The sequence below is a fragment of the Argopecten irradians genome, chromosome 11, assembly GCF_041381155.1.
Source record: "Argopecten irradians isolate NY chromosome 11, Ai_NY, whole genome shotgun sequence".
Taxonomy (NCBI): domain Eukaryota; kingdom Metazoa; phylum Mollusca; class Bivalvia; order Pectinida; family Pectinidae; genus Argopecten; species Argopecten irradians.
The window spans coordinates 15,506,280-15,532,672 of NC_091144.1; the positions used below are offsets into that span (position 1 = coordinate 15,506,280).

Consider the following 26,393-nt stretch of genomic DNA (forward strand, 5'->3'; position numbering starts at 1 on the left):
TATACTTAAGCTCGCGAGGGACTATCTGAACCTGGCTGATTACGGCCTGGACTATTGACGTAACCAAGTGATGCTATATATGGAAAACGAAGCATCAGAGATCTGGTAATAATCCTGGCAAGGCAGGTAGGTATACAGGGTTATATATTCATTATTACGTGTGTTTGGGGGACAGGTACAAACTGTTGAGCTCGCGTTTGATTATGGAAGCAAATCTTTATTTATTGTCACACTCATTGTGTAAGCATGTTGAGAAGAAAAGCTAGCGAGATCCAGATCTGTATCAGGAAAACAAACAGAGTGGTAATCAGGATATTACTGTATGATTTCTAACAGCTATTTAAGTAGTGCAATTTAGGGATTTCTTTCTGATGACACGAATTTTTTTAAGACATTCATGTTAATAGAAACATGGGATGTTATAGTTAACGATGACTTATAGAGAGTGTTTGATTTGATGTGTTTAGAATACTTCTATAACATTCGTTTAGATAACCCACAAGAGGTTTAGAACTTTAACTGCTGGGTTGTTTTTATATCAAATATAAAATGTGAACACCAAAGTCGTGTATTCTTTCAGATAAAACGCGTGAAATGTAGAATTGACAACTTGGGTCGTCTTTTATTTTAAACATATGAAACATTATAAAACTGTTACTATAGAATTATATGAAAAGATTTGAGATGCTATATATATATATATTGTAATGGAGAACTGTTAATGGTTTCATGTTACTTTACTTTACTAAGGTCGGTGTCGTATGTACAAATATGTGAAACCTTACCAATATGTTACTATGGTATTCTATAGAAACATTTGAATTTCTATATCGTAATCGGGATGTTATTTTTGATCGAATTGTAAAATTATTACAGGTGAGTTTCAACTGATAGTAACAATAGAGGTGTTAGTATCCTAACTAAACTGTAGTGTTTAGTGCTAGATTATTACACGTGTAAAACACGTGGAATGTTAGGTTTATACCGGTATAATTACAGAAGATGTTATTTCACGTGAGGTGTTGTCACTGGTGTATTTCTCTGCTGTATAATTGTTGTTAGCGGATCAGCCTTTCTAGCTGACATCTATAATTCATTACAGGTCTGCCGTTTACTCCCACAGCTGAGTATAGTGACTGGATATAAAATATTTACCCGTTGATCTGCCTGACTTATCAGAAATGTATCCTACTGACGATTTGTAACTAACAACAATACGACTTAGTTTTCATTATCTTATAGTTCTCGGTGCATTATGTATATATACCAGGGCGTGTCCGGTGTCAACCCAGCCACTAGCCTGTAAACATTCGTCTGTCATTTCCATTACATACTCGGCTTCATTTATCATATCGGTAGATACTATAATGTTTCCCTGTGAAGCATCTGCCTCAATAAGACATTTCTTTCGGTGTCTAAAATGGCATTTGATTTGTCCGCTAGATTGTAAATTATTAAGATAATAAGTTCTAGATATAATATCTTAGTCAAAAGAAAACTTTATCTCAAAATGATTGCTCTGCCGACATAAATATTATTACACTCGTGATGTTTAGTCAGCAATACATTCTTGTTGACACGGTTTCTTTTGAAGTCATATATAGATTAAGATACATTAATGTGGGTTCACAATATACTGCTGTATTGACACAGATGCAGTAAATATACTAGTATATAACTGCTATATTAAGTCATATTACATATTTTTGTCAACAAACAGATTGCTACATTGTCACACATGACAAAATTGTCATATTGTCACATGACAAACTGCTTCATTGTCAATCATGACAAACTACCATATATTAACCTGGTTAGAGAACATATTTAAACACATAACTAACTAAATTCTGATGAAAGCCTGTTACTAATTAGGCCATGTTATTCTGACTACCATTATGTGGGGGAACTGCTGATTTTCAGCGTATTGATATTTCCCTCTCCCCATGTGGAGGTTTTCCAAAATAAATATACAATATCTCGTCCGTATTGTCAGCAGTAACATAACAATCCATTCTACAAACTGTTTGTAATCATTAAACATTTACTCCGGATGTATAATGCATCCTACAAGAAGTGCACACTCACTTACACTATTTCCGCTGAGTTTATTTGTTATACACGTTTTAATACAGCGTAAGTCAGCAGACTCAACAGGGTCACCATTTAGTATCACATCTAAAGCTGATGGTAAGCGAAGCATTTAAAAAACAAATAGCTATTGTATCTATTTTAATCACTTAAGATTGGCGCTCAAGCTTTATCTACAGTTCTGCGAGGTCTAGCTTCCTGTTGGTAAGAAGTATATATATATATGTCGTTAGCTATTGCTGCAAAATACATCTTTGACAAATTTAAGCCCCATTAATTGATTTTATGTTTAAACTTCTTTGCTTGTGTATTATGATGAAGAATAAAACGATATTATATATATAATAGAGTTACAAGTTTTGTATTTCCAATACAAGATTCCTGTGTTCCAGAAATGAATAGATAATGCATACAAACGAGGACTTTAAATTTCTCTGCTACACACAAAACACAGCAATTTATACGCGTATTACTTACTTACTAAAAAGCATCTATGCAAATATAACGATTGTGTCTTCGAATTTCTGTCAATCAAGTTCAGCGTTAGTAGTTGATGAACAAAAAGGCCCACTACCTTTCCGAAGTAAAATTTATAGATTTCTAAAAAAACCATTAATAGCATAAGCAAATATATATCGATGGCCTAAGATGAGGTTACAACACCAAACATATGCAAGATTTCCTGCGTAATATATGATAACAGTGGAGAGTCATTTCGCTGTTTTGCCTTTTGGCGCAGTGATAGTCAACTACCGCGCGGTATTAAGGACTATGGCGCGAAACATAAGACGACCCGCGTTATGAACATTAGCATTTTATTTATTCGAATTAAATTGTTCAGAAGGCGATGGAAGTGTTGTATTAACGGTAAGTTAATAACTTTTGCGTAATTGAAAAAAAAATCCATCTCGTTACACATTTCCCATTTTGAAAATTAAAGCCGTTTCGGAAAGGTAGTGTACTTTTCATAAACAACCCAATACATTGTGTTGTGAAAAGGTCGATTTGGATCAATGTAGATTCCTGCATTATCACCAATTTCAATGGAATGACATTTTAACATATTTTGTTTTCATTTGTCCTTAACCATGTATTGTTTATAGTATTTTGCTGTATGGCATCATAAATAGGATTTATGGCTCCTGGACATCCATTATGCTAAAAGTGTTTTGTCATTGGTTTCTGTGGTCATTTGTTAGCTGATGGCCACAATGAGAAGACACGCACCCATTTTAGTGGTATGATTTTGAAGTAATCAATTGTTTCTGGTCATTTGCAGTGGAGTAACACTAGATATATTCCATGGATATGACAATCGTCCAGTTCATTGTGATAGCATTCATCATTTCACTGAGAGGGCGCTTAACGTGTCAGAAGTGATTTCTGGTCAACGTGTTCAGTGTAATTACATACGAAATGTTAAGTGATGCCACTGAGGCTGAATATCGCTTATTAAGAAATGGACTTTTCGTGTGTTTTGTTACAATAGGACAATACTAGAAGTATTTTAAAATGGCTTCCTGGTCTATGACCTCAAAGTTTTCAAGTGGACACAAAATACATCAGTTGCTGTTCCTGACATACGAGAAATCACTTTATCGTCTAATTTTAAGTTGGATTATTTCGAGAGCGACATAAAACACGCACTTCTTTAATTTGCTGACTTTTTTGTCTACTTGTAATTCTAGTGCTTCACGCCTGGCCAGTTACGAAATGATTATGCTCACTACTGATTGACATTCTGTATGTTCAAGGTAGGTAATTATTTCCATACTGCTTCTTCCGATAAACAAATATTGAATGAATAATATTTACGATTAATAATAACTAGCAGGTCAGTGCCGTTTACGGTACTAGCTATATATACAGTGAGCACGTATGTATTTTGTATAACCAAACCATTAGTATACGATAGTGAAAGTTTTAACGAGCGGGAAGTTAATGCACCTCAGCCGCTACCTTCCTCATTCCTGTTCACTGCCAATGTACATTTTTTAGTTACACACAGTAATATATATGTAGCCCTAGTTTACACATCACCACCTCCTTACATAGTAAAATTGATAATTATGGTGTTTATGTGGATCGACGACCGTGTTCACCGGCCGATTGTTTACTGACAATGCCTATCTGTCAGCGACGCTTGTTTACGTCCTGTTTTATCTATGCTCTAGATTATCAGACGAATGGTGTCCCATATGACAAAGATATCGGACGTCTCCCACCTAACATCATCAATTAGTACAGGTATGTTATTGAGAACGTTTTTATCTGGTCATGCTCAGGTGCGAACGTTAAATGTTATTTTCAGTTTCACAGTCTTTAAAATTACCATTAAATATGGTAAGTAAAACTGTCATGAATGTATATAAATAGATATGCGTCTTTTAACAAAGTAATTCACATTATGATACAATATGACAAGACCTGTGATAATGCTTCAAGGATTTTACAGATTTATCGTCTGTTAATGACAGTATACACGTGTGTACATCCAATTACACGTGATTTGCACGTGCGTGTATTTTCAATAATATTATTCATCTAATGGGTGTATGATTTCAATTTGACTGTTGATTAAGTGATCAAAAAATTCACATGGTTTAAATTAGTTTATGTAGTTTCATTCACAGTTAATTAAATACGCCACATGCAAACCATGCAGAGACGTAAAATATCATGTCGATCAATTGTTGTTAATAACTAAAGTAAGTTTCAATATAAGTATTTTTTTATAAATTCATGTTTAGTTAAATATTTGAACATATGTGCATACTTGTAATGTAATCAACTCATGCTTGAGAATGATAAATGTGAACATGTGTGCTAAACATCAATCGTGAGGAGTACATGTGCGCAAACACGAACGTCATTCACGTTATGTTAGCACCAGTGTTCATTAACATACACCAGAACCATATATTATATACATAGAGATCGGAAACTCCTCTGTTGTCTTAGCTGATGACAGAATGACCTCCAATTTTTAGGCATTTTCTTAGGCTAATTACTTTAAAGTATATTATATGTTAGTTAACATAATACTATGATCTGATATGACCAGTTCTTCTGATTCAGATGTTTACACACATGAAACTGAGCAATTTTGTGTTTTTTATTTGAAAGCTTTTAGTTATGAATGAAACCCCGTGAACGCTCGCGAGTTAAGATTTTCTGTAAATGTTGTCACGACTAAGATCATACACGGTAAGGTGTCCAAGATGTAAATAAGTACACACGTGTAGCAATATGTACACACGTGTACCTCAGGTACTTTATCAGCTTTGTGATATGCAGGGATGTATGTGGTCACATATGTCTATCGAATACAATAAGTGATGTGATGCGTGTTCCCACGTGTACAGCCAACAACACATCTCTCTCGCCCTCGTTCTGTGTACATGAAAAACACCAGAAGCAGGGCCAGTACTCAGTTAATTCTATCCCTGAAAAGGCGCTCATCTTCAACCGATAACCCTGCTTTATTGGAGCCGATGCATTGTGATGTCAAATATGAAAGGATATTTAAATGAAATTCATGGCGATAGGGCGTCCTGATGTAGTCATGGAAAGCTAGCACATGGCGCTAGACTGAGAGGTAATAACATGTAGCGTGGATACGGATGATAAACCACGATGAAAGCTTACTAATGGAGACACAAGGCCATGGAATAGGGCAGTCAGAAGGGAGTCGAACATGATTGTAATATAGGTAAGTTGTCAACAACCTGCTTCTAAGATGGAAGCTAGAGCATCTCCAGTGCTTATCGGGGATCGTCTATTTACATTGGAAAGGGTTGTAGACTAGCAGAGCATTAGTTACATATGTGTATACCGATGTATGTTACATACGTATTAATATGGTTTGTACAGTCAAACGGATACATTTTATCAGTTTCATACCCGCTTGTTCATTAATAAATTACACAAATTACCCCTTGTTAGAATATCAAATTATTACTATTGACGTATTAAAGGTTATTAGGGACAATTTAGGTAATATGTCAATTACTATCTCCCCTATCAGGTATACACATTAGTAATTCTACTGTCTCCCCTATCAGGTATACACACCAGTAGTCCTACTGTCACCCCTATCAGGTATACATACCAGTAATCCTACTGTCACCTCTATCAGGTATACATACCAGTAATCCTACTGTACATGTCATGCCTATCAGATATACACACCAGTAATCCTTCTGTCACCCCTATCAGGTATATACACCAGTAATCCTACTGTACATGTCATGCCTATCAGACATACACACCAGTAATCCTACTGTACATGTCATGCCTATCAGACATACACACCATATACACACCAGTAATCCTACTGTACATGTCATGCCTATCAGGTATACACACCAGTAATCCTACTGTACATGTCATGCCTATCAGATATACACACCAGTAATCCTACTGTCACCTCTATCAGGTATACACACCAGTAATCCTTCTGTCATCCCTATCAGGTAAACACACCAGTAATCCTACTGTCACCTCTATCAGGTATATACACCAGTAACCCTACTGTCACCTCTATCAGATATACACACCAGTAATCCTAATGTCACCTCTATCAGGTATACACACTAGTAATCCTACTGTCACCCCTATCAGGTATACACACCAGTAATCCTAATGTCACCTCTATCAGGTACACACACAATTAATCCTACTGTCTCCTGTATCAGGTAGACACACCAGTAATCCTACTGTCTCTCTATCAGGTATACACACCAGTAATCCTAGTGTCACCTCTATCAGGTATACACACCAGTAATCCTAATGTCACCTCTATCAGGTATACACACAAGTTATCCTACTGTTTCCCGTTTCAGGTAGACACACCAGTAATCCTACTGTCTCCCCTATCAGGTATACACACCAGTAATCCTAGTGTCACCTCTATCAGGTATACACACCAGTAAACCTACTGTCAGCCCTATCAGGTATACAAAAAAGTAATCCTACTGTCTCCCGTATCAGGTAGACACACCAGTAATCCTACTGTCTCCCCTATCAGGTATACACACCAGTAATCCTACTGTCACCTCTATCAGGTATACAAATCACGAATCCTACTGTCAGCCCTATCAGGTATACACACCAGTAATCCTAATGTCATCCCTATCAGGTATACACACCAGTAATCCTACTGTCTCCCCTATCAGGTATACACACCAGTAATCCTACTGTCACCTCTATCAGGTATACACACCAGTAATCCTACTGTCATCCCTATCAGGTATACACACCAGTAATCCTACTGTCTCCCCTATCAGGTATACACACCAGTAATCCTACTGTCTCCCCTATCAGGTATACACACCAGTAATCCTAATGTCATCCCTATCAGGTATACACACCAGTAATCCTACTGTGTCACCCTATCAGGTATACACACCAGTAATCCTAATGTCATCCCTATCAGGTATACACACCAGTAATCCTACTGTCACCCCTATCAGGTATACACACCAGTAATCCTACTGTCAGCCCTATCAGGTATACACACCAGTAATCCTAATGTCATCCCTATCAGGTATACACACCAGTAATCCTACTGTCATCCCTATCAGGTATACACACCAGTAATCCTACTGTCTCCCTATCAGGTATACACACCAGTAATCCTACTGCCCTATCAGGTATACACACCAGTAATCCTACTGTTCCCCTATCAGGTATACACACCAGTAATCCTACTGTCAGCCCTATCAGGTATACACACCAGTAATCCTAATGTCATCCCTATCAGGTATACACACCAGTAATCCTACTGTCACCCCTATCAGGTATACACACCAGTAATCCTACTGTATCCCCTATCAGGTATATACACACCAGTAATCCTACTGTCACACCTATCAGGTATACACACCAGTAATCCTACTGTCAGCCCTATCAGGTATACACACCAGTAATCCTACTGTCAGCCCTATCAGGTATATACACACCAGTAATCCTACTGTCACACCTATCAGGTATACACACCAGTAATCCTACTGTATCCCCTATCAGGTATATACACACCAGTAATCCTACTGTCAGCCCTATCAGGTATACACACCAGTAATCCTAATGTCACCTCTATCAGGTATACACACCAGTAATCCTAATGTCACCCCTATCAGGTATACACACCAGTAATCCTTCTGTCATCTCTATCAGGTATACACACCAGTAATCCTACTGTCACCTCTATCAGGTATACACACCAGTAATCCTACTGTCACCCCTATCAGGTATACACACCAGTAATCCTACTGTCTCCCCTATCAGGTATACACACCAGTAATCCTACTGTCACCCCTATCAGGTATACACACCAGTAATCCTACTGTCACCTCTATCAGGTATACACACCAGTAATCCTACTGTCACCTCTATCAGGTATACACACCAGTAATCCTACTGTCAGCCCTATCAGGTATACACACCAGTAATCCTAATGTCATCCCTATCAGGTATACACACCAGTAATCCTACTGTCTCCCCTATCAGGTATACACACCAGTAATCCTACTGTCACACCTATCAGGTATACACACCAGTAATCCTACTGTCACCTCTATCAGGTATACACACCAGTAATCCTACTGTCAGCCCTATCAGGTATACACACCAGTAATCCTAATGTCATCCCTATCAGGTATACACACCAGTAATCCTAATTTTACCTCTATCAGGTATACCCACCAGTAATCCTACTGTCTCCCCTATCAGGTATACACCAGTAATCCTAATGTCACCTCTATCAGGTATACACCAGTAATCCTACTGTCACCTCTATCAGGTATACACCAGTAATCCTACTGTCACCTCTATCAGGTATACACCAGTAATCCTAATGTCACCCCTATCAGGTATACACACCAGTAATCCTACTGTCATCTGTATCAGGTATACACACCAGTAATCCTACTGTCACCTCTATCAGGTATACACCAGTAATCCTACTGTCACCTCTATCAGGTATACACCAGTAATCCTAATGTCACCCCTATCAGGTATACACACCAGTAATCCTACTGTCACCTCTATCAGGTATACACACCAGTAATCCTACTGTCACCTCTATCAGGTATACACACCAGTAATCCTACTGTCACCTCTATCAGGTATACACACCAGTAATCCTAATGTCACCCCTATCAGGTATACACACCAGTAATCCTACTGTCTCCCCTATCAGGTATACACACCAGTAATCCTACTGTCACCCCTATCAGGTATACACACCAGTAATCCTACTGTCACCTCTATCAGGTATACACACCAGTAATCCTACTGTCACCTCTATCGTGTAAACACACCAGTAATCCTACTGTCTCCCCTATCAGTATATACAAACCAGTAATCCTACTGTCACCTCTATCAGGTATACACACCAGTAATCCTACTGTCACCTCTATCAGGTATACACACCAGTAATCCTACTGTCACCTCTATCAGGTATACACACCAGTAATCCTACTGTCACCTCTATCAGGTATACACACCAGTAATCCTACTGTCACCTCTATCAGGTATACACACCAGTTATCCTACTGTCACCTCTATCAGGTACACACACCAGTAATCCTACTGTCACCTCTATCAGGTATACACACCAGTTTTCCTACTGTCTACTCTATCAGCTAAACACACCAGTAATCCTACTGTCACTCATATCAGGTAGACACACCAGTAATCCTACTGTCACCTCTATCAGGTATACACACCAGTTACACTGTCACCCCTATCAGGTATACACTCCAGTTATCCTACTGTCACCCCTATCAGGTATACACACCAGTAATCCTACTGTCTATCAGGTATACACACCTGTAATCCTACTGTCACCCCTATCAGGTATACACACCAGTAATCCTACTGTCACCTTCACCTCTAACAGGTATATACACCAGTAATCCTACTGTCACCTCTTTCAGGTATACACACTAGTAATCATACTCCTATCAGAAGTACTTTTTCAGTACATTTCAGTATTGTGAATGTTTGCTTTGATCGTGTCTTTTTTTTTGGATAGTGCTAAATCAACACATTTCTCCAACGAATTTATCTTTGCTCTCTGATCGTTTCCCATTCGTATAAATACATCTAGTTGAATACGGTTCTCTTCAATATCTGATTTTGGTAAAAGTCACTTTTTACTTGTCCCGTGTGCTGTAATCGATCACAGTCTTGTTTGACTCTAGTCGTCTTCCTTATGGTTCGTCTTAGCGTCACCATTATACTCGACGGGTTTGAATGAGCTTGGAGTGAGACTTATCATTTTATACAAAGAAGACTTACAGCATCTTACATAGGTCCGTCAAGTGGACAGAGATATCTCAAATCGAGTGAAATGTTTTGGCAAATCAACCCAAGGCTTGCCGAGCTGTCTTTTCCCTACTCCGGTAAGAGTTATGTTTTCTCTAGCTCTAGCAACCACGGGATAACCATGTCAAGTATGGGAGAAGGGGGCGTTTTTCATGTTTCACAACTATTTATAATCAACACATTTTGGATATTTCTTAAGACAAATACTTGACTTATTACTCTTATATCAAATAGTAAGGGTAACCATGTCCTTTGGAGCTGCAAAAAGTTTGAATTTGGTAATCCAAAGGGAAATACGAACTTTGGACTTGATGTTACCTAGCTACCATATCAATCTTACATTTGTTAGCAATGACTGTGTATTGTTGCTTCTTATTCTTTCTGGATCGCGATGTGCAACGAAACCCAAACTTGTCCATCCTTTACATGTCGCTCCTTCAGTTACTACCCTTGTTGTGCAAAATGGCTTTGTCTTTTTAAGGATATTCAAGTATGGTTAGTTCGGTTTGAACTTCATTTAAAGTACGTGATAATAATTATGACTGTAAATTACGTCCTTCGCAGAACTGCCGTTAACCATCAGTCCATAATGCTCAACACTACTAAACCAGGTATAATCTCTTCAGATGAACGGGATGAACCAGTATGATGCTGTGAGCCCTGTAATAAGAGCTTGCTCAGTGTGAAGACACATCCATCAAACGACAACAAAGTAAGCGTGTGTTTGTCACAACCTCCGTCGATCAACTAGTTTTACTCAATGATAGGGATTCTATATCAGGAAACGAAGTCAGTGTAAAACGCGATGTGCGTTACTCATGGAGATATATTTCTAGATATTTGAAAGTAAATGAAAGGTATAGATGATCAAATAGGCATCGCACCCATCAAGCAATCAATAAAACTCTCCATTTGTTATGTTTCTGTGAACGATTGATTGGAAATATTACCGTGTCAAGATTGATCACTGTAATAGAAGGTTTCACCTTCTTCAGCTGTGGGCCACAGGTAAACATAAAGTATTTCGTGCTTAATGCCCGGTCACACTGAAGAGCGGATTAATTACGGATTAATTTAGTTTACAATTTTTTGGCAGTTCGTTGTCATCCGCAATAAAATTGGCCAAAATAACAAATTATCAAGCATAAGTACGAATATTGCATATGTTCAGCGAATAACAGCTAATTTTATGCACAATATACTCGCAAATCTTCCTAAACGCGAGTAGGACCGGGCCTTAGTTACTGGTCATGGTTTAACCATAGACTATGTACGGCTCTCACCTAAGATTTAGGTAGCTTTATATCTCCAATGTGATCTTTCTGCGTTTGCCCTGTATTATGTGTAGGAGGAAGGATCTGGTCCTGTTCCCTGGCCCAGACACACGATATAGCCTAAAAACATGGAGGTTTCAGTTGAACAAACCACTGTTGTGCGAGGATTGTGTCGTCTAAATGCACTGCCTGATGTTGCCATCAGCAGCGACAGAGAGGAGTTAATCAAACCTCTTTATGAAGTGGAACGACTGGCTTGTCAGTTGTCAGTATAATGTGACCAGACCGGATGCAGTTTCCACTCTTACATGGACACGATGCGAGCATATACATACCGCTGTCTCCAAAAAAACAATCTTAATAACCAACACATCGTACATGGGAGAGGTCGTCCCTGCTAAAGTGATATTAACTGTTAATTGGACGTCAATCCTCATTAACCTGCCAAACGGCGCTGGGTCCTGTCGTTCAGCTTTGTTCTGTAGGATTTTTCTTTTGTGTGTCTTATAATAGTGGTCTGAGTCTGAAACTATCCACTCAATGATAGTGTAACGTATTCTGTACAGATTTGGTGTATTTTGTTTTAGCTTGGTAAGTGTGTGCGCGGACTGCTGTATCCGGAGAGGCATTAGACTATCGTTTTTGTGGTTTTAAGATGTTGTATGATGCAATATTGTAGCTTATTGGCTGCGATCGATACATATGTGATATCGCACCGACCAGTATCGACCAATGACGTAGGCTTCATATCAATACGTTCATACGATTCATCTTGGTTGACCAGTGTGGCTTTAATATTATCGACGGAAATTGCTCTGTTGAGCATGTCTCAGTATTTTTTCATTTTCCCACAAGTGTTACCACCAACATAACAGATTCTTGAAATGACTACCTGTACAGAATAAATTCGTTAAATCCCGATGCATTCATTAACAACTTTTCAAGATTTGATATTTCTATGTATGTTTCTTGCAGTACTGACGCCGAGGTCGATAACTGACCATTACCTTGTTATGGACGTATACACTACATATTGAGCGTACCTATTACCATGGCGATGGTTCTATTATATAGTTCATGTTGATGATGGGCTGAACTTTTACATGACAACCCCTGGTCAGAGCCTAATTAGATCCAACCTAGGTTTATGACAGTGCGGTGGCTGTGTACCTATGTATTAATTAAACTGTGCAGTAAGCACTAGCTTCTGGACTTCGTCAAATATAATATGATCATGTGCGCATAAGAGCAAAGCTTGTAAAGTGATTGAAGGTTGTCTTCTCTGGTATTTCTGTTTTTATAAAAGTCGAAAGTATATGTTTTAACAAAAGTGTGTAAAATAAAATGTTTATTGCAAGAAAAAGCGCATCAGTAATTTGTACCAGAAAAAGGAAGAACATTGTTTATTACATTATCGTAGTGAAATATAAGTGATTTTTGTTGAAAATATATGTGATATTTTCACTGGAGTAAAAAAATACCACTTTTGATGTTCAATTCACTTTCTTTTGATCAATCGGAATGCAGCATTGACAGTGAAAATATCATTTTGATTGTTACGTCATTAGTTTTTGAACGAAATTGACGTGATATGTTTTGTGTAGAAATATGAGGTTATGCTCATAAAAATACGAGGTAATAATCTCCAGGGCAAATGATGAATAATACAATGGCGGAATAACTTTTGTTGGAACTAGTAGTGATGGTCTTCTGTAAATGGAAGTGAGAAAACAATTGTAATAAATAGAATATTCCTTGTTTCTTGATGAACACCAGTAATGTTTCGTCTCTTGAGATGGAACTAGATGAAATGTAACTGGTATTCATGAAGAAAAAGGGAACATCCTCTATATCATAGATAAACTCACTGATTTAGATGTTGGTATCATCTTTTGATTTAATATAGCACGTAATTGAAAATATACATCAATGAAATATAAATAGTTCGGCCTATTCATATGTGTTAAAATTCACTTTTCCATTTACGTGCAGTTTCCATAACGGTAAGACATGAACAGCGTCTTGTCGTGTAACAAATTCACGTAATGTACTATACAATGTATTTTAATATCTTTCTCTGTTATAGAAATGATGTTAAATAGTTTATATATATATATATATATGTGTGTGTGTGTGTGTGTGTGTGTGTGTGTGTGTGTGTGTGTGTGTGTGTGGGTGGGTGGGTGTGTGTGGTTACACTTACGGTTGGTCATGCTTTCTGAATTCTGTTATTTGTTAAGCTCTGTCAATACGAACCAGTAATCAAAGCAATGTAAGTAGTTGATTAAGGATTTTCATCAAGTAGGTTTAGTTCTATTTAATTTCAGATTTATTCCCTACATGTACTGTATGCAGTGCCAGGTGTCAACAGTTTTCTTTACGAAATGTTCATTATAAAGGACCGGGTAATATGATAGCATTTGTAAAATCATAAATATAAAGAACTATGTTGCGAACGCTATAAATTGTCAACCTCAACGCGATACATGAAAACCTACCTGAATATATATCCATTAGAAAGCGAATCTATCGCCAGGTACGTATACTGTAACCAGCCACCCGGTAAACGACAGATGACGTGCGGTGAGCCGTATTATTATAATACTACCTGTACATAATATGTGTTACTTGTTTACATGTACATGTGACATGTACAGTGACGGCGCGTCCTAACAGTATGACTTTTCACTTACAGGTGGCGGCTGTCCTGCGGGAAGGTGTGACGATAAGATCGCTTTAATCAACAAATACAGTTTAGGTTTACTATCTTACTGAAAACATCATTCCAACATGGCTGCGGCAAATAGTGATCAAGAAATGGAGGAGTTGAAAATCCACACTACGACGGCGTTTGACTGGGAGGCTGAGAAGAGGAGGAATACCAGCGTGTTTGATGATGGAACCAACACATTTTTCTGGTGAGTTTAAAAATAATATGATGACAGGGACATACTTGTAGGGGGAATAATCACAGAGGGCCGTGCAGACTTTCTGTTTGTTTACATGATATATTTAACGGCGTCGATGTTGTTATTTTTAGACATGCTTGACTGGCATCATATATGTATTGACTTGCTGTATAGTCACTGAAACGAAACATAGAAAAATATGAGTCATATGTCGGTACTAAACATGGATGTATTTATTTCCCTACTAGAACTATAACATTTGTTAGTTCAGTATTAAGATCCTATATTTCTCTATATATCGCACAGACGTATCTTATCAACAAATATAACTTATAAGTACCTACAAATGATCCACTCCCTGCTACACGTTATCAAAACCTTTTACGTAAACAATGCATGCTTTATTGCATTATCGTTGACGGTTTATTAACTGACCACACATCGTGTACACCCGGTGTTAGACAATGATAGTTTTACAAACTGGATTCACCATACATGTAGCACAGTTATATCACATAAATATCAATCAGTCGGATGCAGAGCGGAGAAATATCTAACTCCACACTTCCGAAGTCTAAAAGTGAATATACAAGTAATAAAAATAATAATAAAGAAAAGCATACAGGAACAAATGTGATAGACAATAATCACTAATTAACTAACGCCAGAATTACGGCATTGAGGAGTGCTAAGAAGGACTAGCCAAAGAACAGCAATGGATCACAATAGAGAAGGACTATGATATTTATAATGATGCTATGATTTTTACTTCCAAACTTACGATACTAAGTATGCCCGAGAAGTGCCATGAACCACATGACATGTATTCGAAAATTTTGAAAAGTGCATGTTTTCATCAAATAATATGTTTTCAATGTATCCAACGCTCCTAACATGACCTATTTCACGTGTTCCTTTACGTACACGTGGGTAGGTTTTGAGAAGTAGTATTGATGTCTATCTGATGGCTGTTATCGGGCCTATAAATTTAACACTATAACCCAGGGCTATCGGACCTATTGCGTCACTCTTTCAATCCATTATAAGTATCGTGATTACCAAAGTTCATTACACTTCACAGATCGATGGTGATTAAAATGGAGGCGTTTCAGTACGACACGGAAAAAGCATTGCTTCGGAAATTAAAACCAGATTGATTAAACGTCAAAAGCAGAGATATACTGAGATGTAAGCGTGCTTACAGAGAAAACTGGAAAAAGTTGTTCTTACAAATAACATATAAACAATGTACTTTCAATATTTGCAAAGAAAGTCAAACTTAAAAAGGTTCTGCCGAAAAAGTTGTTCTTACAAGGCACATGTATCAGGCACAATGGATGCCACAAAACATAGGCAAACAACTACCACACAACATAACATGCTATATGTACTTAAGCACACCGCACCTCTGGCAGTTTGGAGTATGAAACATCACTTAAAAGACAAATAACCGTTTGACATGTCATGGTAAATCCCAGTAAATACACTTACAGATAATGTGGCGATAGATCGTACTTGTACTAGATATCAACTTAATTTGGTGTCGGATTTAATTCCGCAGGTTATAGGTAGTTGGTAAGCAATACTTTCAATCGCGTACTCGTTACAAAATCGGGTTGCATTCTAATTATTTAAACTATATAATGTATATGTATCTAGTTATAGATAGAGTTACGACACAATAATTGAAAATGTACATGTAACAATAAAATAGTGTAGCTACAGGGTTTGATTGTAAATAGTGATGCGGTCACCTTCTAGCTTCGCGCTCACATGGCATTCTCCCTGTGTTCGCGCTAGATGGGAAATCTGGACTCGGGGCCATAATGTGATCGTTGATCGGTGATTTTCTTCGGGAGCCAGACGGAAATCTGTTACCAAACCCTAACTCCGGCGTAAACAAAAACACAAACCTATTGATTAGTGCTCCCAATATAACGCAACCGCGATCTCAACGCGGAACATGTACTTGGATTAATAAACAACAAACACGTTTTATAACGATCAGATAGTATAAGCATCATGGTTCCTATCGAGATATTGATTTATAAGACACATACAGTGATTGCACGGTGGTGATATCACAGCTCGTGTGTGTTCCGCTACACGTGGTCGGCTCGCGATACTGACATACAATGAAGCCGACCGGGGCCGAACTTCCGTCATACATTATTAGAAAAAAACACAATTGCATTGTATGTGGTAAATTAAAACATCTGTGGAGTTACACCGATGATACTAATGTACTTCAATGATGTGACAAATTTAGTGGTTTATCATTTACATTACACCATCATTTACTGGTTTCGTTACGACTATAGGCCATGTTCTAGTAATAAGGATGGCTATAACTCGACTTTAGTCATGAATAGATCAAATTTATTTAGAGACAAGGGCTACACATGAGATAATTACTACCATTGAAGTTAAATGCAACTATGATATGACAGGATGATTGAACAGTTACGATGTTTGTGTTTTTACAGGAGAGCTCATACCATCACCGTCCTCATCGTTTTCATCGGATTTCTCGTCTACATCGCACTGTTCGAGGACCCCGTCCTTAACACAGAATACAACAGCAGGAGGTATGCTACTGATATCACAGGGTCTCCACAGGTTGACAGATGCTTGTGGATATTTTATTATCACAGGGACCCATGAACTCATTATAATCTGGCTATTTTTTTATGATTTATCTTGTGAACACTAGATTAATAATCGCTAACATTACTTTGCAGTCATTATTAGACAACAGACTGATGTGAAGCCCGTCTATACATTCAAATATTACAAGGCCAGATACTTTTCTTAGGTTTCTGTTTCACTGTCCATCAAATTCGAGCTGGTTTGAACATCTAATAAAAATAACAATAACAAATACAGTAGAACCAAAACGAAAAACTATATGAAAAAATCCATTTAGTATTTGCGTTATCAAGATAGTGTTAACATACTACACGAGGTTGTTTTACGCTTATTTCGCCAAGACCCCCCTTTTACAGTTGAAATTTGTCCCATGCGTAATATTTTGCGCAACAGTTCGCAAAATTTTTGCACGTGTGAAACACGAAATTAAACACTCGCGAATATGCCCCCGTGTACAGAAATTAAAATCTATACATATATAGGCAGCATATGCTGTGTATATCAAATATGTACATCAATTACTGTCGCCTATATGTGACATCAACACGATTTTTAATTTATAGATGACGTTTCCATGAATCACAACCTATTCGCGCCTCATATATGTATATCGCCTGTCGCCTGCCTCGGTCTCAACCTGTCACCCACTAATTATATATAATAATGTATACATTATAATATCGATGATATCACGACGACTTGATCGATAACGGCAGAGGTGGTGGCGTTATAGTGAAAAGTATACTGGTATATGACTTCGAGTCCGCTCGGTTAGGACTAGACAAAATACAATGCCAACAGGAGAGTGGAGGTTTTCCTTTACGATTTGTTTACTAAGTCATTGTGCTATCCGACCTTCAACATTGTCTGAACATCTTGCAATGCTTGTATTATATTTATAGAAATCGTAAGATATAACAAAACTGTTACTGGCATTTTTTATGTTAATATGAGGAATCGTTAAACCTTTGAAAAGTAATATTATCCGCGACCTTCTGCCTTGGGGAATATCGTCATTCTCAGGTTTATGTTATTAATTAGCAACACGTCAATAATTGTATAATGTTTTTAACGACAACCAAAGGTGATCGCGTTGACAAATTTAACAAACTCGTGGACGGCATTGTAAAGATAGAGCTCAATGACATTCTATACAATATATACATGTAGGCTGTATCAAAATGAAAACGTAACAACACACAGAGACAACAGACGAAGGATCATAATATGTATAATGACAAATCAACTAAACAGACTCTATTACATATAGCATGGCTATCAGCCACTGAAGCTAAGTGGTTATGTAACGACGTAAATTGTACTGCTTCGCCATCGTCCGACGAGGCTGCGCCATTTTCGCCAAGTAAAATATAGCTTTATGTGTTATTTGTCATTAAACTGATAGTACCTCAAAGTTTTAGAAGCACACGTATTAGTTATCAAACATAAAAACGAATACTTTTATACCTTCAAAGATCCAACGCTTACTGAATGTTGGTAGATACTAATTATATAATTTTAGGCTGGAGTTTGGAATCACTAAGGTCCATATCATGAGCAAATCAAGCAATATTCGGGAAGGGAATAAATCACTAGTGCAGTTTAGCAGATGTTACTTGTTTAATTGGTAGTATACGTTATAGCGAATTATCTACGAGTATATCACCATTCATGCGAGACTTCAGTTGCTTACTATTTGTTGCCCACAAGCTATAAAAGTACCTATCATGTTAAACTCGCTGCTATCGCAAATTGCACACATTGCACCAACTGATCTTGCCAATGTGTATAGCTTCCTCCGTTTATTTATCGAACATCGGCTGATATTGGTACACCGATGTCACATACATTTCCATTGGGATAGCTAGGTCTGGTGCATTGAAACAAAGAACACATTACTACCTACATAGAACATGCATGCAATTAAACATAAATTAAGTTATAATTACCAATTACCAACCCAGCCCTCAAGGGAATGCACTGACACCATTACCCTCACAAGTTCCAGTTTCTAATTATAAACCAAGTATTTTCTTATCATTTGTTTGAGTTGAATTGGCTTCAAGTTTGATATGTATTTGACCTTGAAATGCAAATAATGTCTGCAAGTTATTACACATCAACCGTAAAGCATAAACGTGCCTGTAATAAATTATTTGCAAATTCACTCCTGTTCCGAATTGTACCATATTGTTAATATGAAATAAGAGGTTTTCTGCATGCATTCATAAACTTTCCTTATACATTCTAATAAATGAATTGTATCATTAGATTAACCATCGAAAATTATCATTTGAGCGTGTTATATTGCTTGAGGTGTATACTAATACTTTAAATAGTTCATAACTGTAAACCAACATTCTTTCGCGCGTGATATACTTTCACGTGTATGTGTGATTTACTTTCACGTTTACGTGTGATTTACTTTCACGTGTGATGTTCTTTCACGTGTGATTTATTTCACGTATGATATACTGTAAATCACGTGTGATATACTTTCACGTGTGATTTACTTTCACGTGTGATATACTTTCGCATGTGATTTACTTCCACTGTGATGCTCACGTGTGATATACTTCCACGTGTGATATACTTTCACGTGTGATTTACTTTCCACGTGTGATATACTTTCGCGTATGATTTACTTCCACGTGTGATTTACTTTCACGTGTGATATACTTCCACGTGTGATTTACTTTCACGTGTGATTTACTTTCACGTGTGATTTACTTTCACGTGTGATATACTTTCACGTATGATTTACTTCCACGTGTGATTTACTTCACATGTGATATACTTTCACGTGTGATATACTTTCACGTGTGATATACTTTCACGTGTGATTTACTTTCGCGTGTGATTTTCTTCCACGTGTGATTTTCACTGTGATATACTTTTCACGTGTGATTTACTTTCACGATTATTTCCGTGAGTGATATACTTCACGTGTGATTATTTACTTTCACGTTGATATACTTTCACGTTTGATTTACTTTCACGTGTGATTTACTTTCACGTGTGATATACTTTCACGTGTGATTTACTTTCGCGTATGATATACTTTCACTTGTGATTTACTTTCGCATGATTCTTTGATTTTTCTTCCACGTGTGTTATACTTCCACGTGTGATATGCTTTCACATGTGATATACTTTCACGTGTGATATACTTTCGCGTATGATTTACTTTCGCGTGTGATTTACGTTCGCGAATTTCGTGATCCAAGTGAATTCGCGAAAGTTTATCTCCGCCAATTACCATATCTACATTATTCATATTTAAATACATTTCCCTTCATTTTTTACGATCCGCAAACTTTTATTTTTGACTTAAGCCATAGTTTGTATGGCTTGAGTCATAGGCACTACTTTCAGTAACCTTTCAACTCAGTAATTTAAATGCCGTTGACATATGACACGCTAATTTAAATGCCGTTGACCTATACTGTGTACTACATCTCACCCCTCTCCTCTTATTTAAATGCTGTTGATCTATACTGTGTACTACATCTCAATCCTCTCCCTCCCCCCCCTCCTACTCCCCTCCCCCCTTCCTACTCCCCCTGTGCCTGCATGTGTATATAGTACCTCTCCTTCCAGCTGACTGCTGTCCACACACTCTATTCACAATGGTGACTCCCCCATCTAACTTAAACACATAATCTCTGTTATTGATCTTGCTATCTAAGTCTTATAGACCTAAAAGTTATAATTAAAAAAAAAGTAAATTAATCAAACTTTCTTTCTGTGTACATTAAATAATGCTTTTGAAAACTGACCTGAGGTTCAAGACAATATAAGGCTGCCATTATGTGTGCATGGTTTTACTTGCATAGATTAGTGAGCAACACAAGAGTGTAGTACAAAAAACTTTTTTTTAATGAATATAAGACTTTTGCTTTCTTTATTTCAAAATCTTTTCTTTTATTTATAAAAATTTTGATAAAGAAAAATGTCAAATAAACATATATATGGTTTTTCTGTGATCAGTTGAATATTGTTGAAATAATGATGTCAAAGTCGGTCACAAGACATTTGACTGCTGATAGATACACAAAGCTTTGAATTAAGCTTAATTTTCATATAACACATAGTATCTGTTTTCTGGGGAATAGAAATCTGCCTAATAGCTGAATGTTTTTATGATGAATTAGTCATAATTTATCATTAGAAAAATTATTATTTTTTTACTATAATGATAATTGTAAAAACAGAATGGTGTATCTTACACCTTTGTAATGTCATATAATCAACATAAATTAAAACTAAAAATCATTTTGAATTATATTAGCATTTGTGGCAGTATTGCAAAAAAAATATTACATTTATATCTATGGTTATAAGTGAAACAAGTACATACGTTCAGACCATGAAGTCAAATTATGGTCTACAATTTCATTTCTACTAACATTTATGTTAACTAATGTTCAAAATGAAATATGTTGTTAGCATCTCGCTAGCTTAACAAAGAGGTGTCACTAAAATCATGAAATCCATATATACTTGAGCGGCATGATCATTTCTATGATTAATGTAATGGCCTTGAAATCATCTTTTTTGCCTTTTCCTCAAATACATATGAAAATCATATATGAATTAAAAAAAAAACACATAGAAACTGTATTTTCAGTACATCAGAATGAAATCACTGGATTTAATGAGACACTGTTTCATGTTTGATACCTTATTATTATTCAAATCATGATTGCAGAATTTACTCTTTGTGTTTATTCCCCATAATGCATGCTTCTTAGATTAAAACCACAACCTATTTTCCATAAAACAGACTGAATTCCATCATTATGATAAAAAACAGACACAAACAGTGTTGAATTAACATACTTATGTTGAAATAAAATACCTATAAAAGCTTCTATTACCTAATGATGGCTTTAAAAGTATACATGACAATTAAAATGTATTTTGATATTTTCAACATTTACAAAATAATTTGAAATATAGGTGGCTTATGATATTGTGTAAAATACAGATAACCGATATTGTGTAAAATACAGATAACCCTGAGTGAGTTCAGGTTGTAAATATTAATATAAGCATTGGCTTTCAGTTGGCATTCATAGTCAATATGAATACCAACTAGAGGGATGCAAATTTCATGATGCGCTCTAGCTTCTTGGACATTGCTAATGATACAAAAAAGCCTTTCAATCAATATCGATATTATATGCGGGAATGAAAGAAATAATATGCATATGCACGAAGAAGTTATATATAGGATACTATTCAATTGATGTTGTCAGAGTAAATTGAAGATTGCCATAAAGGGATTTAAAGGATATGATAAATGCAAGGTACACATAATAACAAAATCTTGGAGTGACAAATGACATTTTTTGCCATTTTCTCAAAAGAAAGAGAGACGGAAATATGTATAATTAATCATTGACTCATGGGTCGACCCTACTTTGTGATTTGCTATTTGTTTATCAATAATGAAATAAATTGTCATCTTATGATACTTATAATACAACACTTTTTACCTGGAATTTATAGTTGTCCAACTGGGGAATTTACGTTATACATGATGTGTATCATATGATGTTCACCAATATCAAAATTCAATTATCTAAGGAATTGCAATGATTTTGGATTATTGTATTGCATGCATGTTCTTTGTTTTGAGTAGAAGGAAATGGAAAAGTAACTCTAAAAAGTATTTAAAAATTTTCTTAACCATTGCTGTTTTAGTTTTTTAGTTTTTATTAGTTTAATGTCCTATTAACAGCCAGGGTCATTTAAGGACGTGCCAGGTTTGTTGTTTGAGGAAAGCCGGAGTTCCCGGAGAAAAACCACCGACTAGCGGTCAGTACCTGGCAACTGCCCCCACATGGGATTCGAACATAGAGGTGGAGGGCATGTGGTAATATGTGGTACATCTTAACCACTCGGCCACCGCGGCCCCTAAACCATTGCAATTTGACAACAATTGACGAGCATGCTGTTGTACATTGAGATTTATCATTTATGTTATCAATGCAATCAGAATTCTTGATTTGTAACGTTTTTTTAGGCTTAAGTCTCAGTACTTTCAGTACTTTGATTGAGAACTTATTCTGAAATGGAAATCGCGAATATGGTAGCCGCGAAGAGAAAGCTGGTTTTTTAACATGTGTTTACCGGCTTTGTAAGCAAGAATACGTGACACGTTAATGTTTACTATACAGTTAACCGCATGCTGTAACTTGCCTTGTTGAAATTTGCCCTGTTTTAATTTCTCCAATGTATGTTTGTTCAGTATTTAACTATAAAATAGGCTAAATATAATTATTCATGGATAATATACATTTATAATAAGATATTTGGTTTTTTGTTCATTACAGCTATGTGGCGCTTGGTTTTGTGTGTGAGCATAGTATACGAGTTAGCGTTGGTGTACCTCCTATTCCAGGTAAGTAACACTATAAGTGGGAGATATAGAGGTTCCCAACAAGTGACTGTTGTTTATCATGTTTATTAAACTCGATTTAGTTAATTTTCAAATTTTGAAAAGACACGAGCTTTACCACCGTACAATCTGTATATTTCCGCCATGAAATAAAGTGCCTAAACAGTGAGCCAAAATTCTATTGTTTAATACTTTGATTAAGCAAACAACCTGTCAAACATAAAAACAATGTTATTTAAAAGAAAATGCGCTATGAAAAGTTGAGAGCCAATCGGAATCAAGATATCTTGGAGTTGACCAATCAGAGGCGCCGTAGGTGTTTCCACAGTGTCCGGTGTGTTACCATAAACGATAACCAACTGCTATGGAATTTATCACATGGTTGTGAAACATACATAGTTATGGGATAAATCATGGTACTGCACTATGTAATCAAATCAGTAATATACTTTGGAATGATCCTATACCGCATATCTATTGATAACAACTTTTCTTTAATCCGTTGGGTGTAACAGATTAATTGAGAAAGAATATTGCGATTTGTTGCATCAAAATGCCAATGAAATGTTCCAAACCCGACGACTTTATTTTGATTTAGAATGATAACTTTGTACCTAATATTCTACCCGGATATAATAAAGATAAGATTGCTATGAAAGACACGCTATGTATAATATAGATATAAAAGTTGTTTAAATATAAATCTAAAATATTTCTATTCGCTGGAATGTAGGTCATGACTCACTAGTAAAACGAGACATGTCTGTCAATTAAATCAGATATATTGGTAATGTTTGTTATGATACAGATGTATTTTGATGTATGTGTAAATCAGCTAATCCAAAAGAAAGATTATATGAAGATTGCCTAGATTATGGACACTTAGATTTGCATATGCTTTATAAGTTAAACTAATGAAATCTATTAATACACACATCATTGTATGTTGTTTACTGACCGGGAAATTCTAAGGACTTGATATCACATTTTTATAACACTACATATATAGGTCAACCGTCAATGTGTCGTTATCCATGTACATCCATGTACTTACTTATTATATGTATTAAAACAAAGTTGTGTAACAAAATTGTCGGAACATTGGGGATATCGCAACTTCGCTAGTCGATGGTATTAATTACGATATAAACCTTCCTGATTCAGGGAGAGTGTCGTGCTGAATATCCTTGGCTAGCAAAGTTGGGGATATCGGTGACGAGTTCCATTACCTTTTTAATTGTGGAAGTTAAAGTTACAGATATTAGAGAACAATATTAAAGATGCTCAACCGCCGACAGAGCATAAATGATATTCATCATTTGAACAATAATTGGTGTTTAATCGTGTATATAATAGTCTAATTAACACAAAAAATGATAAAACATAATTTATTTCGCCTTTGGTGCATGCGCAATCAGTACTTCATTCCATATAGAATATAGTGCCACGGAATTTTTTCGGGATGCAATTAATTGTTTTCTATATTTATAACCTGAAGTTAAATTAGAAGCTCAAACTTTTCAATGGTGGTAATGGTATAAAGTAAGTAACTTTTGTAACTGAAGAAAAATACTAAAACGTCTGTCCCTGCTTTTGATTGTGAAAAAATACCATTTGTCAGCGGTGGAGCATCTTTAAGTTCATTATTAGATCAAAGGTTGAAACCTGTTTTCAAATATATCTATATTAAATTTTTGAAATATTAAAGTTATTATAATTTAGCACTTTTCAAAGAAAGGTTAATTGAACGTAATAGAAAAGTTGTAACGTTATATTTATACAAATGTACTTGATGTTGTAAATATCTTCTTAACATAAAAATCCATTCACATGAAACGAAAGCAAAATAAAGAATTGGGATTCATTACATATAATAATACTATGACCTCATACACTAAATTTAGAATTAACTTTATATATTCAGACACCTCATGACGCTAGAAACCTCCTACGACATATCGATCCCAGTTTGGGCAAACCCCTGCCAGAGAAGAATTACGGGGGGAACTGCTATATCTACGACTCGGACCATTCGGACCCTTTTCATAACCTTAAGGTAATGTGATACGTTAACAAGACTCATGGTATTGTCATTTTCGATTTCATTGTTGATATAGTATTTAATGTCCATGTATATTTGCGTTTTGAAACTTTCAATTGAAATAATATCTCGAAATTTAATGTGAAGATGAATGGCGAGTGTCTGAAAATATAACCTGTATTTTGGCGAGGATTAAGAAAGAAAACAAGTTGTGAGCTCTCGGCTAGACACGTTTTTTTTAATTTCTGTCCGAGCCAAAAACTACAGCTTATATTTCAGACACTGGCTAATATACGTCTTTTCCTTCAACGTTCATAAAAAATACAATAAAAGATGTCGACAATTATTCAAATTTGCTCGTCTTTCAAACATTTTTTCACCTTGGAAATAGGTCAGTAGAGTCGGCGAACGTGCCGAAATTATAAAATACCGTCAGTGGTGAATACTTCAAAATATAATAATATATGTTGTTGGTGTTTTCCGACAACAATTTCAACAACATTAGGATAAAATTGAAAACTAGATGACTTGCAAAAAAGCGATTATGAAAAGATGCACGCAATTATAATTGTTTCTTAAGTTTACTCAAAAGGCTGTATTAATTCTGTTAGTAATGTATTATGACAAACTGATAACAAACCTTTCAACGCACTTGCTGGTTGCTGGATAAAGTTGAGGGACATAAAAAACTT

General features: G+C 36.2%; 1 protein-coding gene across 2 annotated transcripts in view; it reads left to right on the forward strand.

Annotated features, from left to right (window-relative positions):
• LOC138334845 (phosphatidylserine synthase 2-like) overlaps window positions 1–26,393 on the forward strand; it is a 32,320-nt gene continuing 5,927 nt past the window's right edge. For both annotated transcript variants that reach the window (XR_011210194.1, XM_069283615.1), the window contains exons 1-7: window positions 1–126; window positions 3,780–3,845; window positions 4,266–4,338; window positions 14,392–14,614; window positions 17,092–17,193; window positions 23,596–23,663; window positions 25,585–25,716. Coding sequence is in view for 1 of the 2 variants with exons in the window: in XM_069283615.1 (XP_069139716.1) it covers window positions 14,590–14,614; window positions 17,092–17,193; window positions 23,596–23,663; window positions 25,585–25,716 (327 nt within the window). In the remaining variant the exon portion in view is untranslated. The remainder of the gene's footprint in view (window positions 127–3,779; window positions 3,846–4,265; window positions 4,339–14,391; window positions 14,615–17,091; window positions 17,194–23,595; window positions 23,664–25,584; window positions 25,717–26,393) is intronic.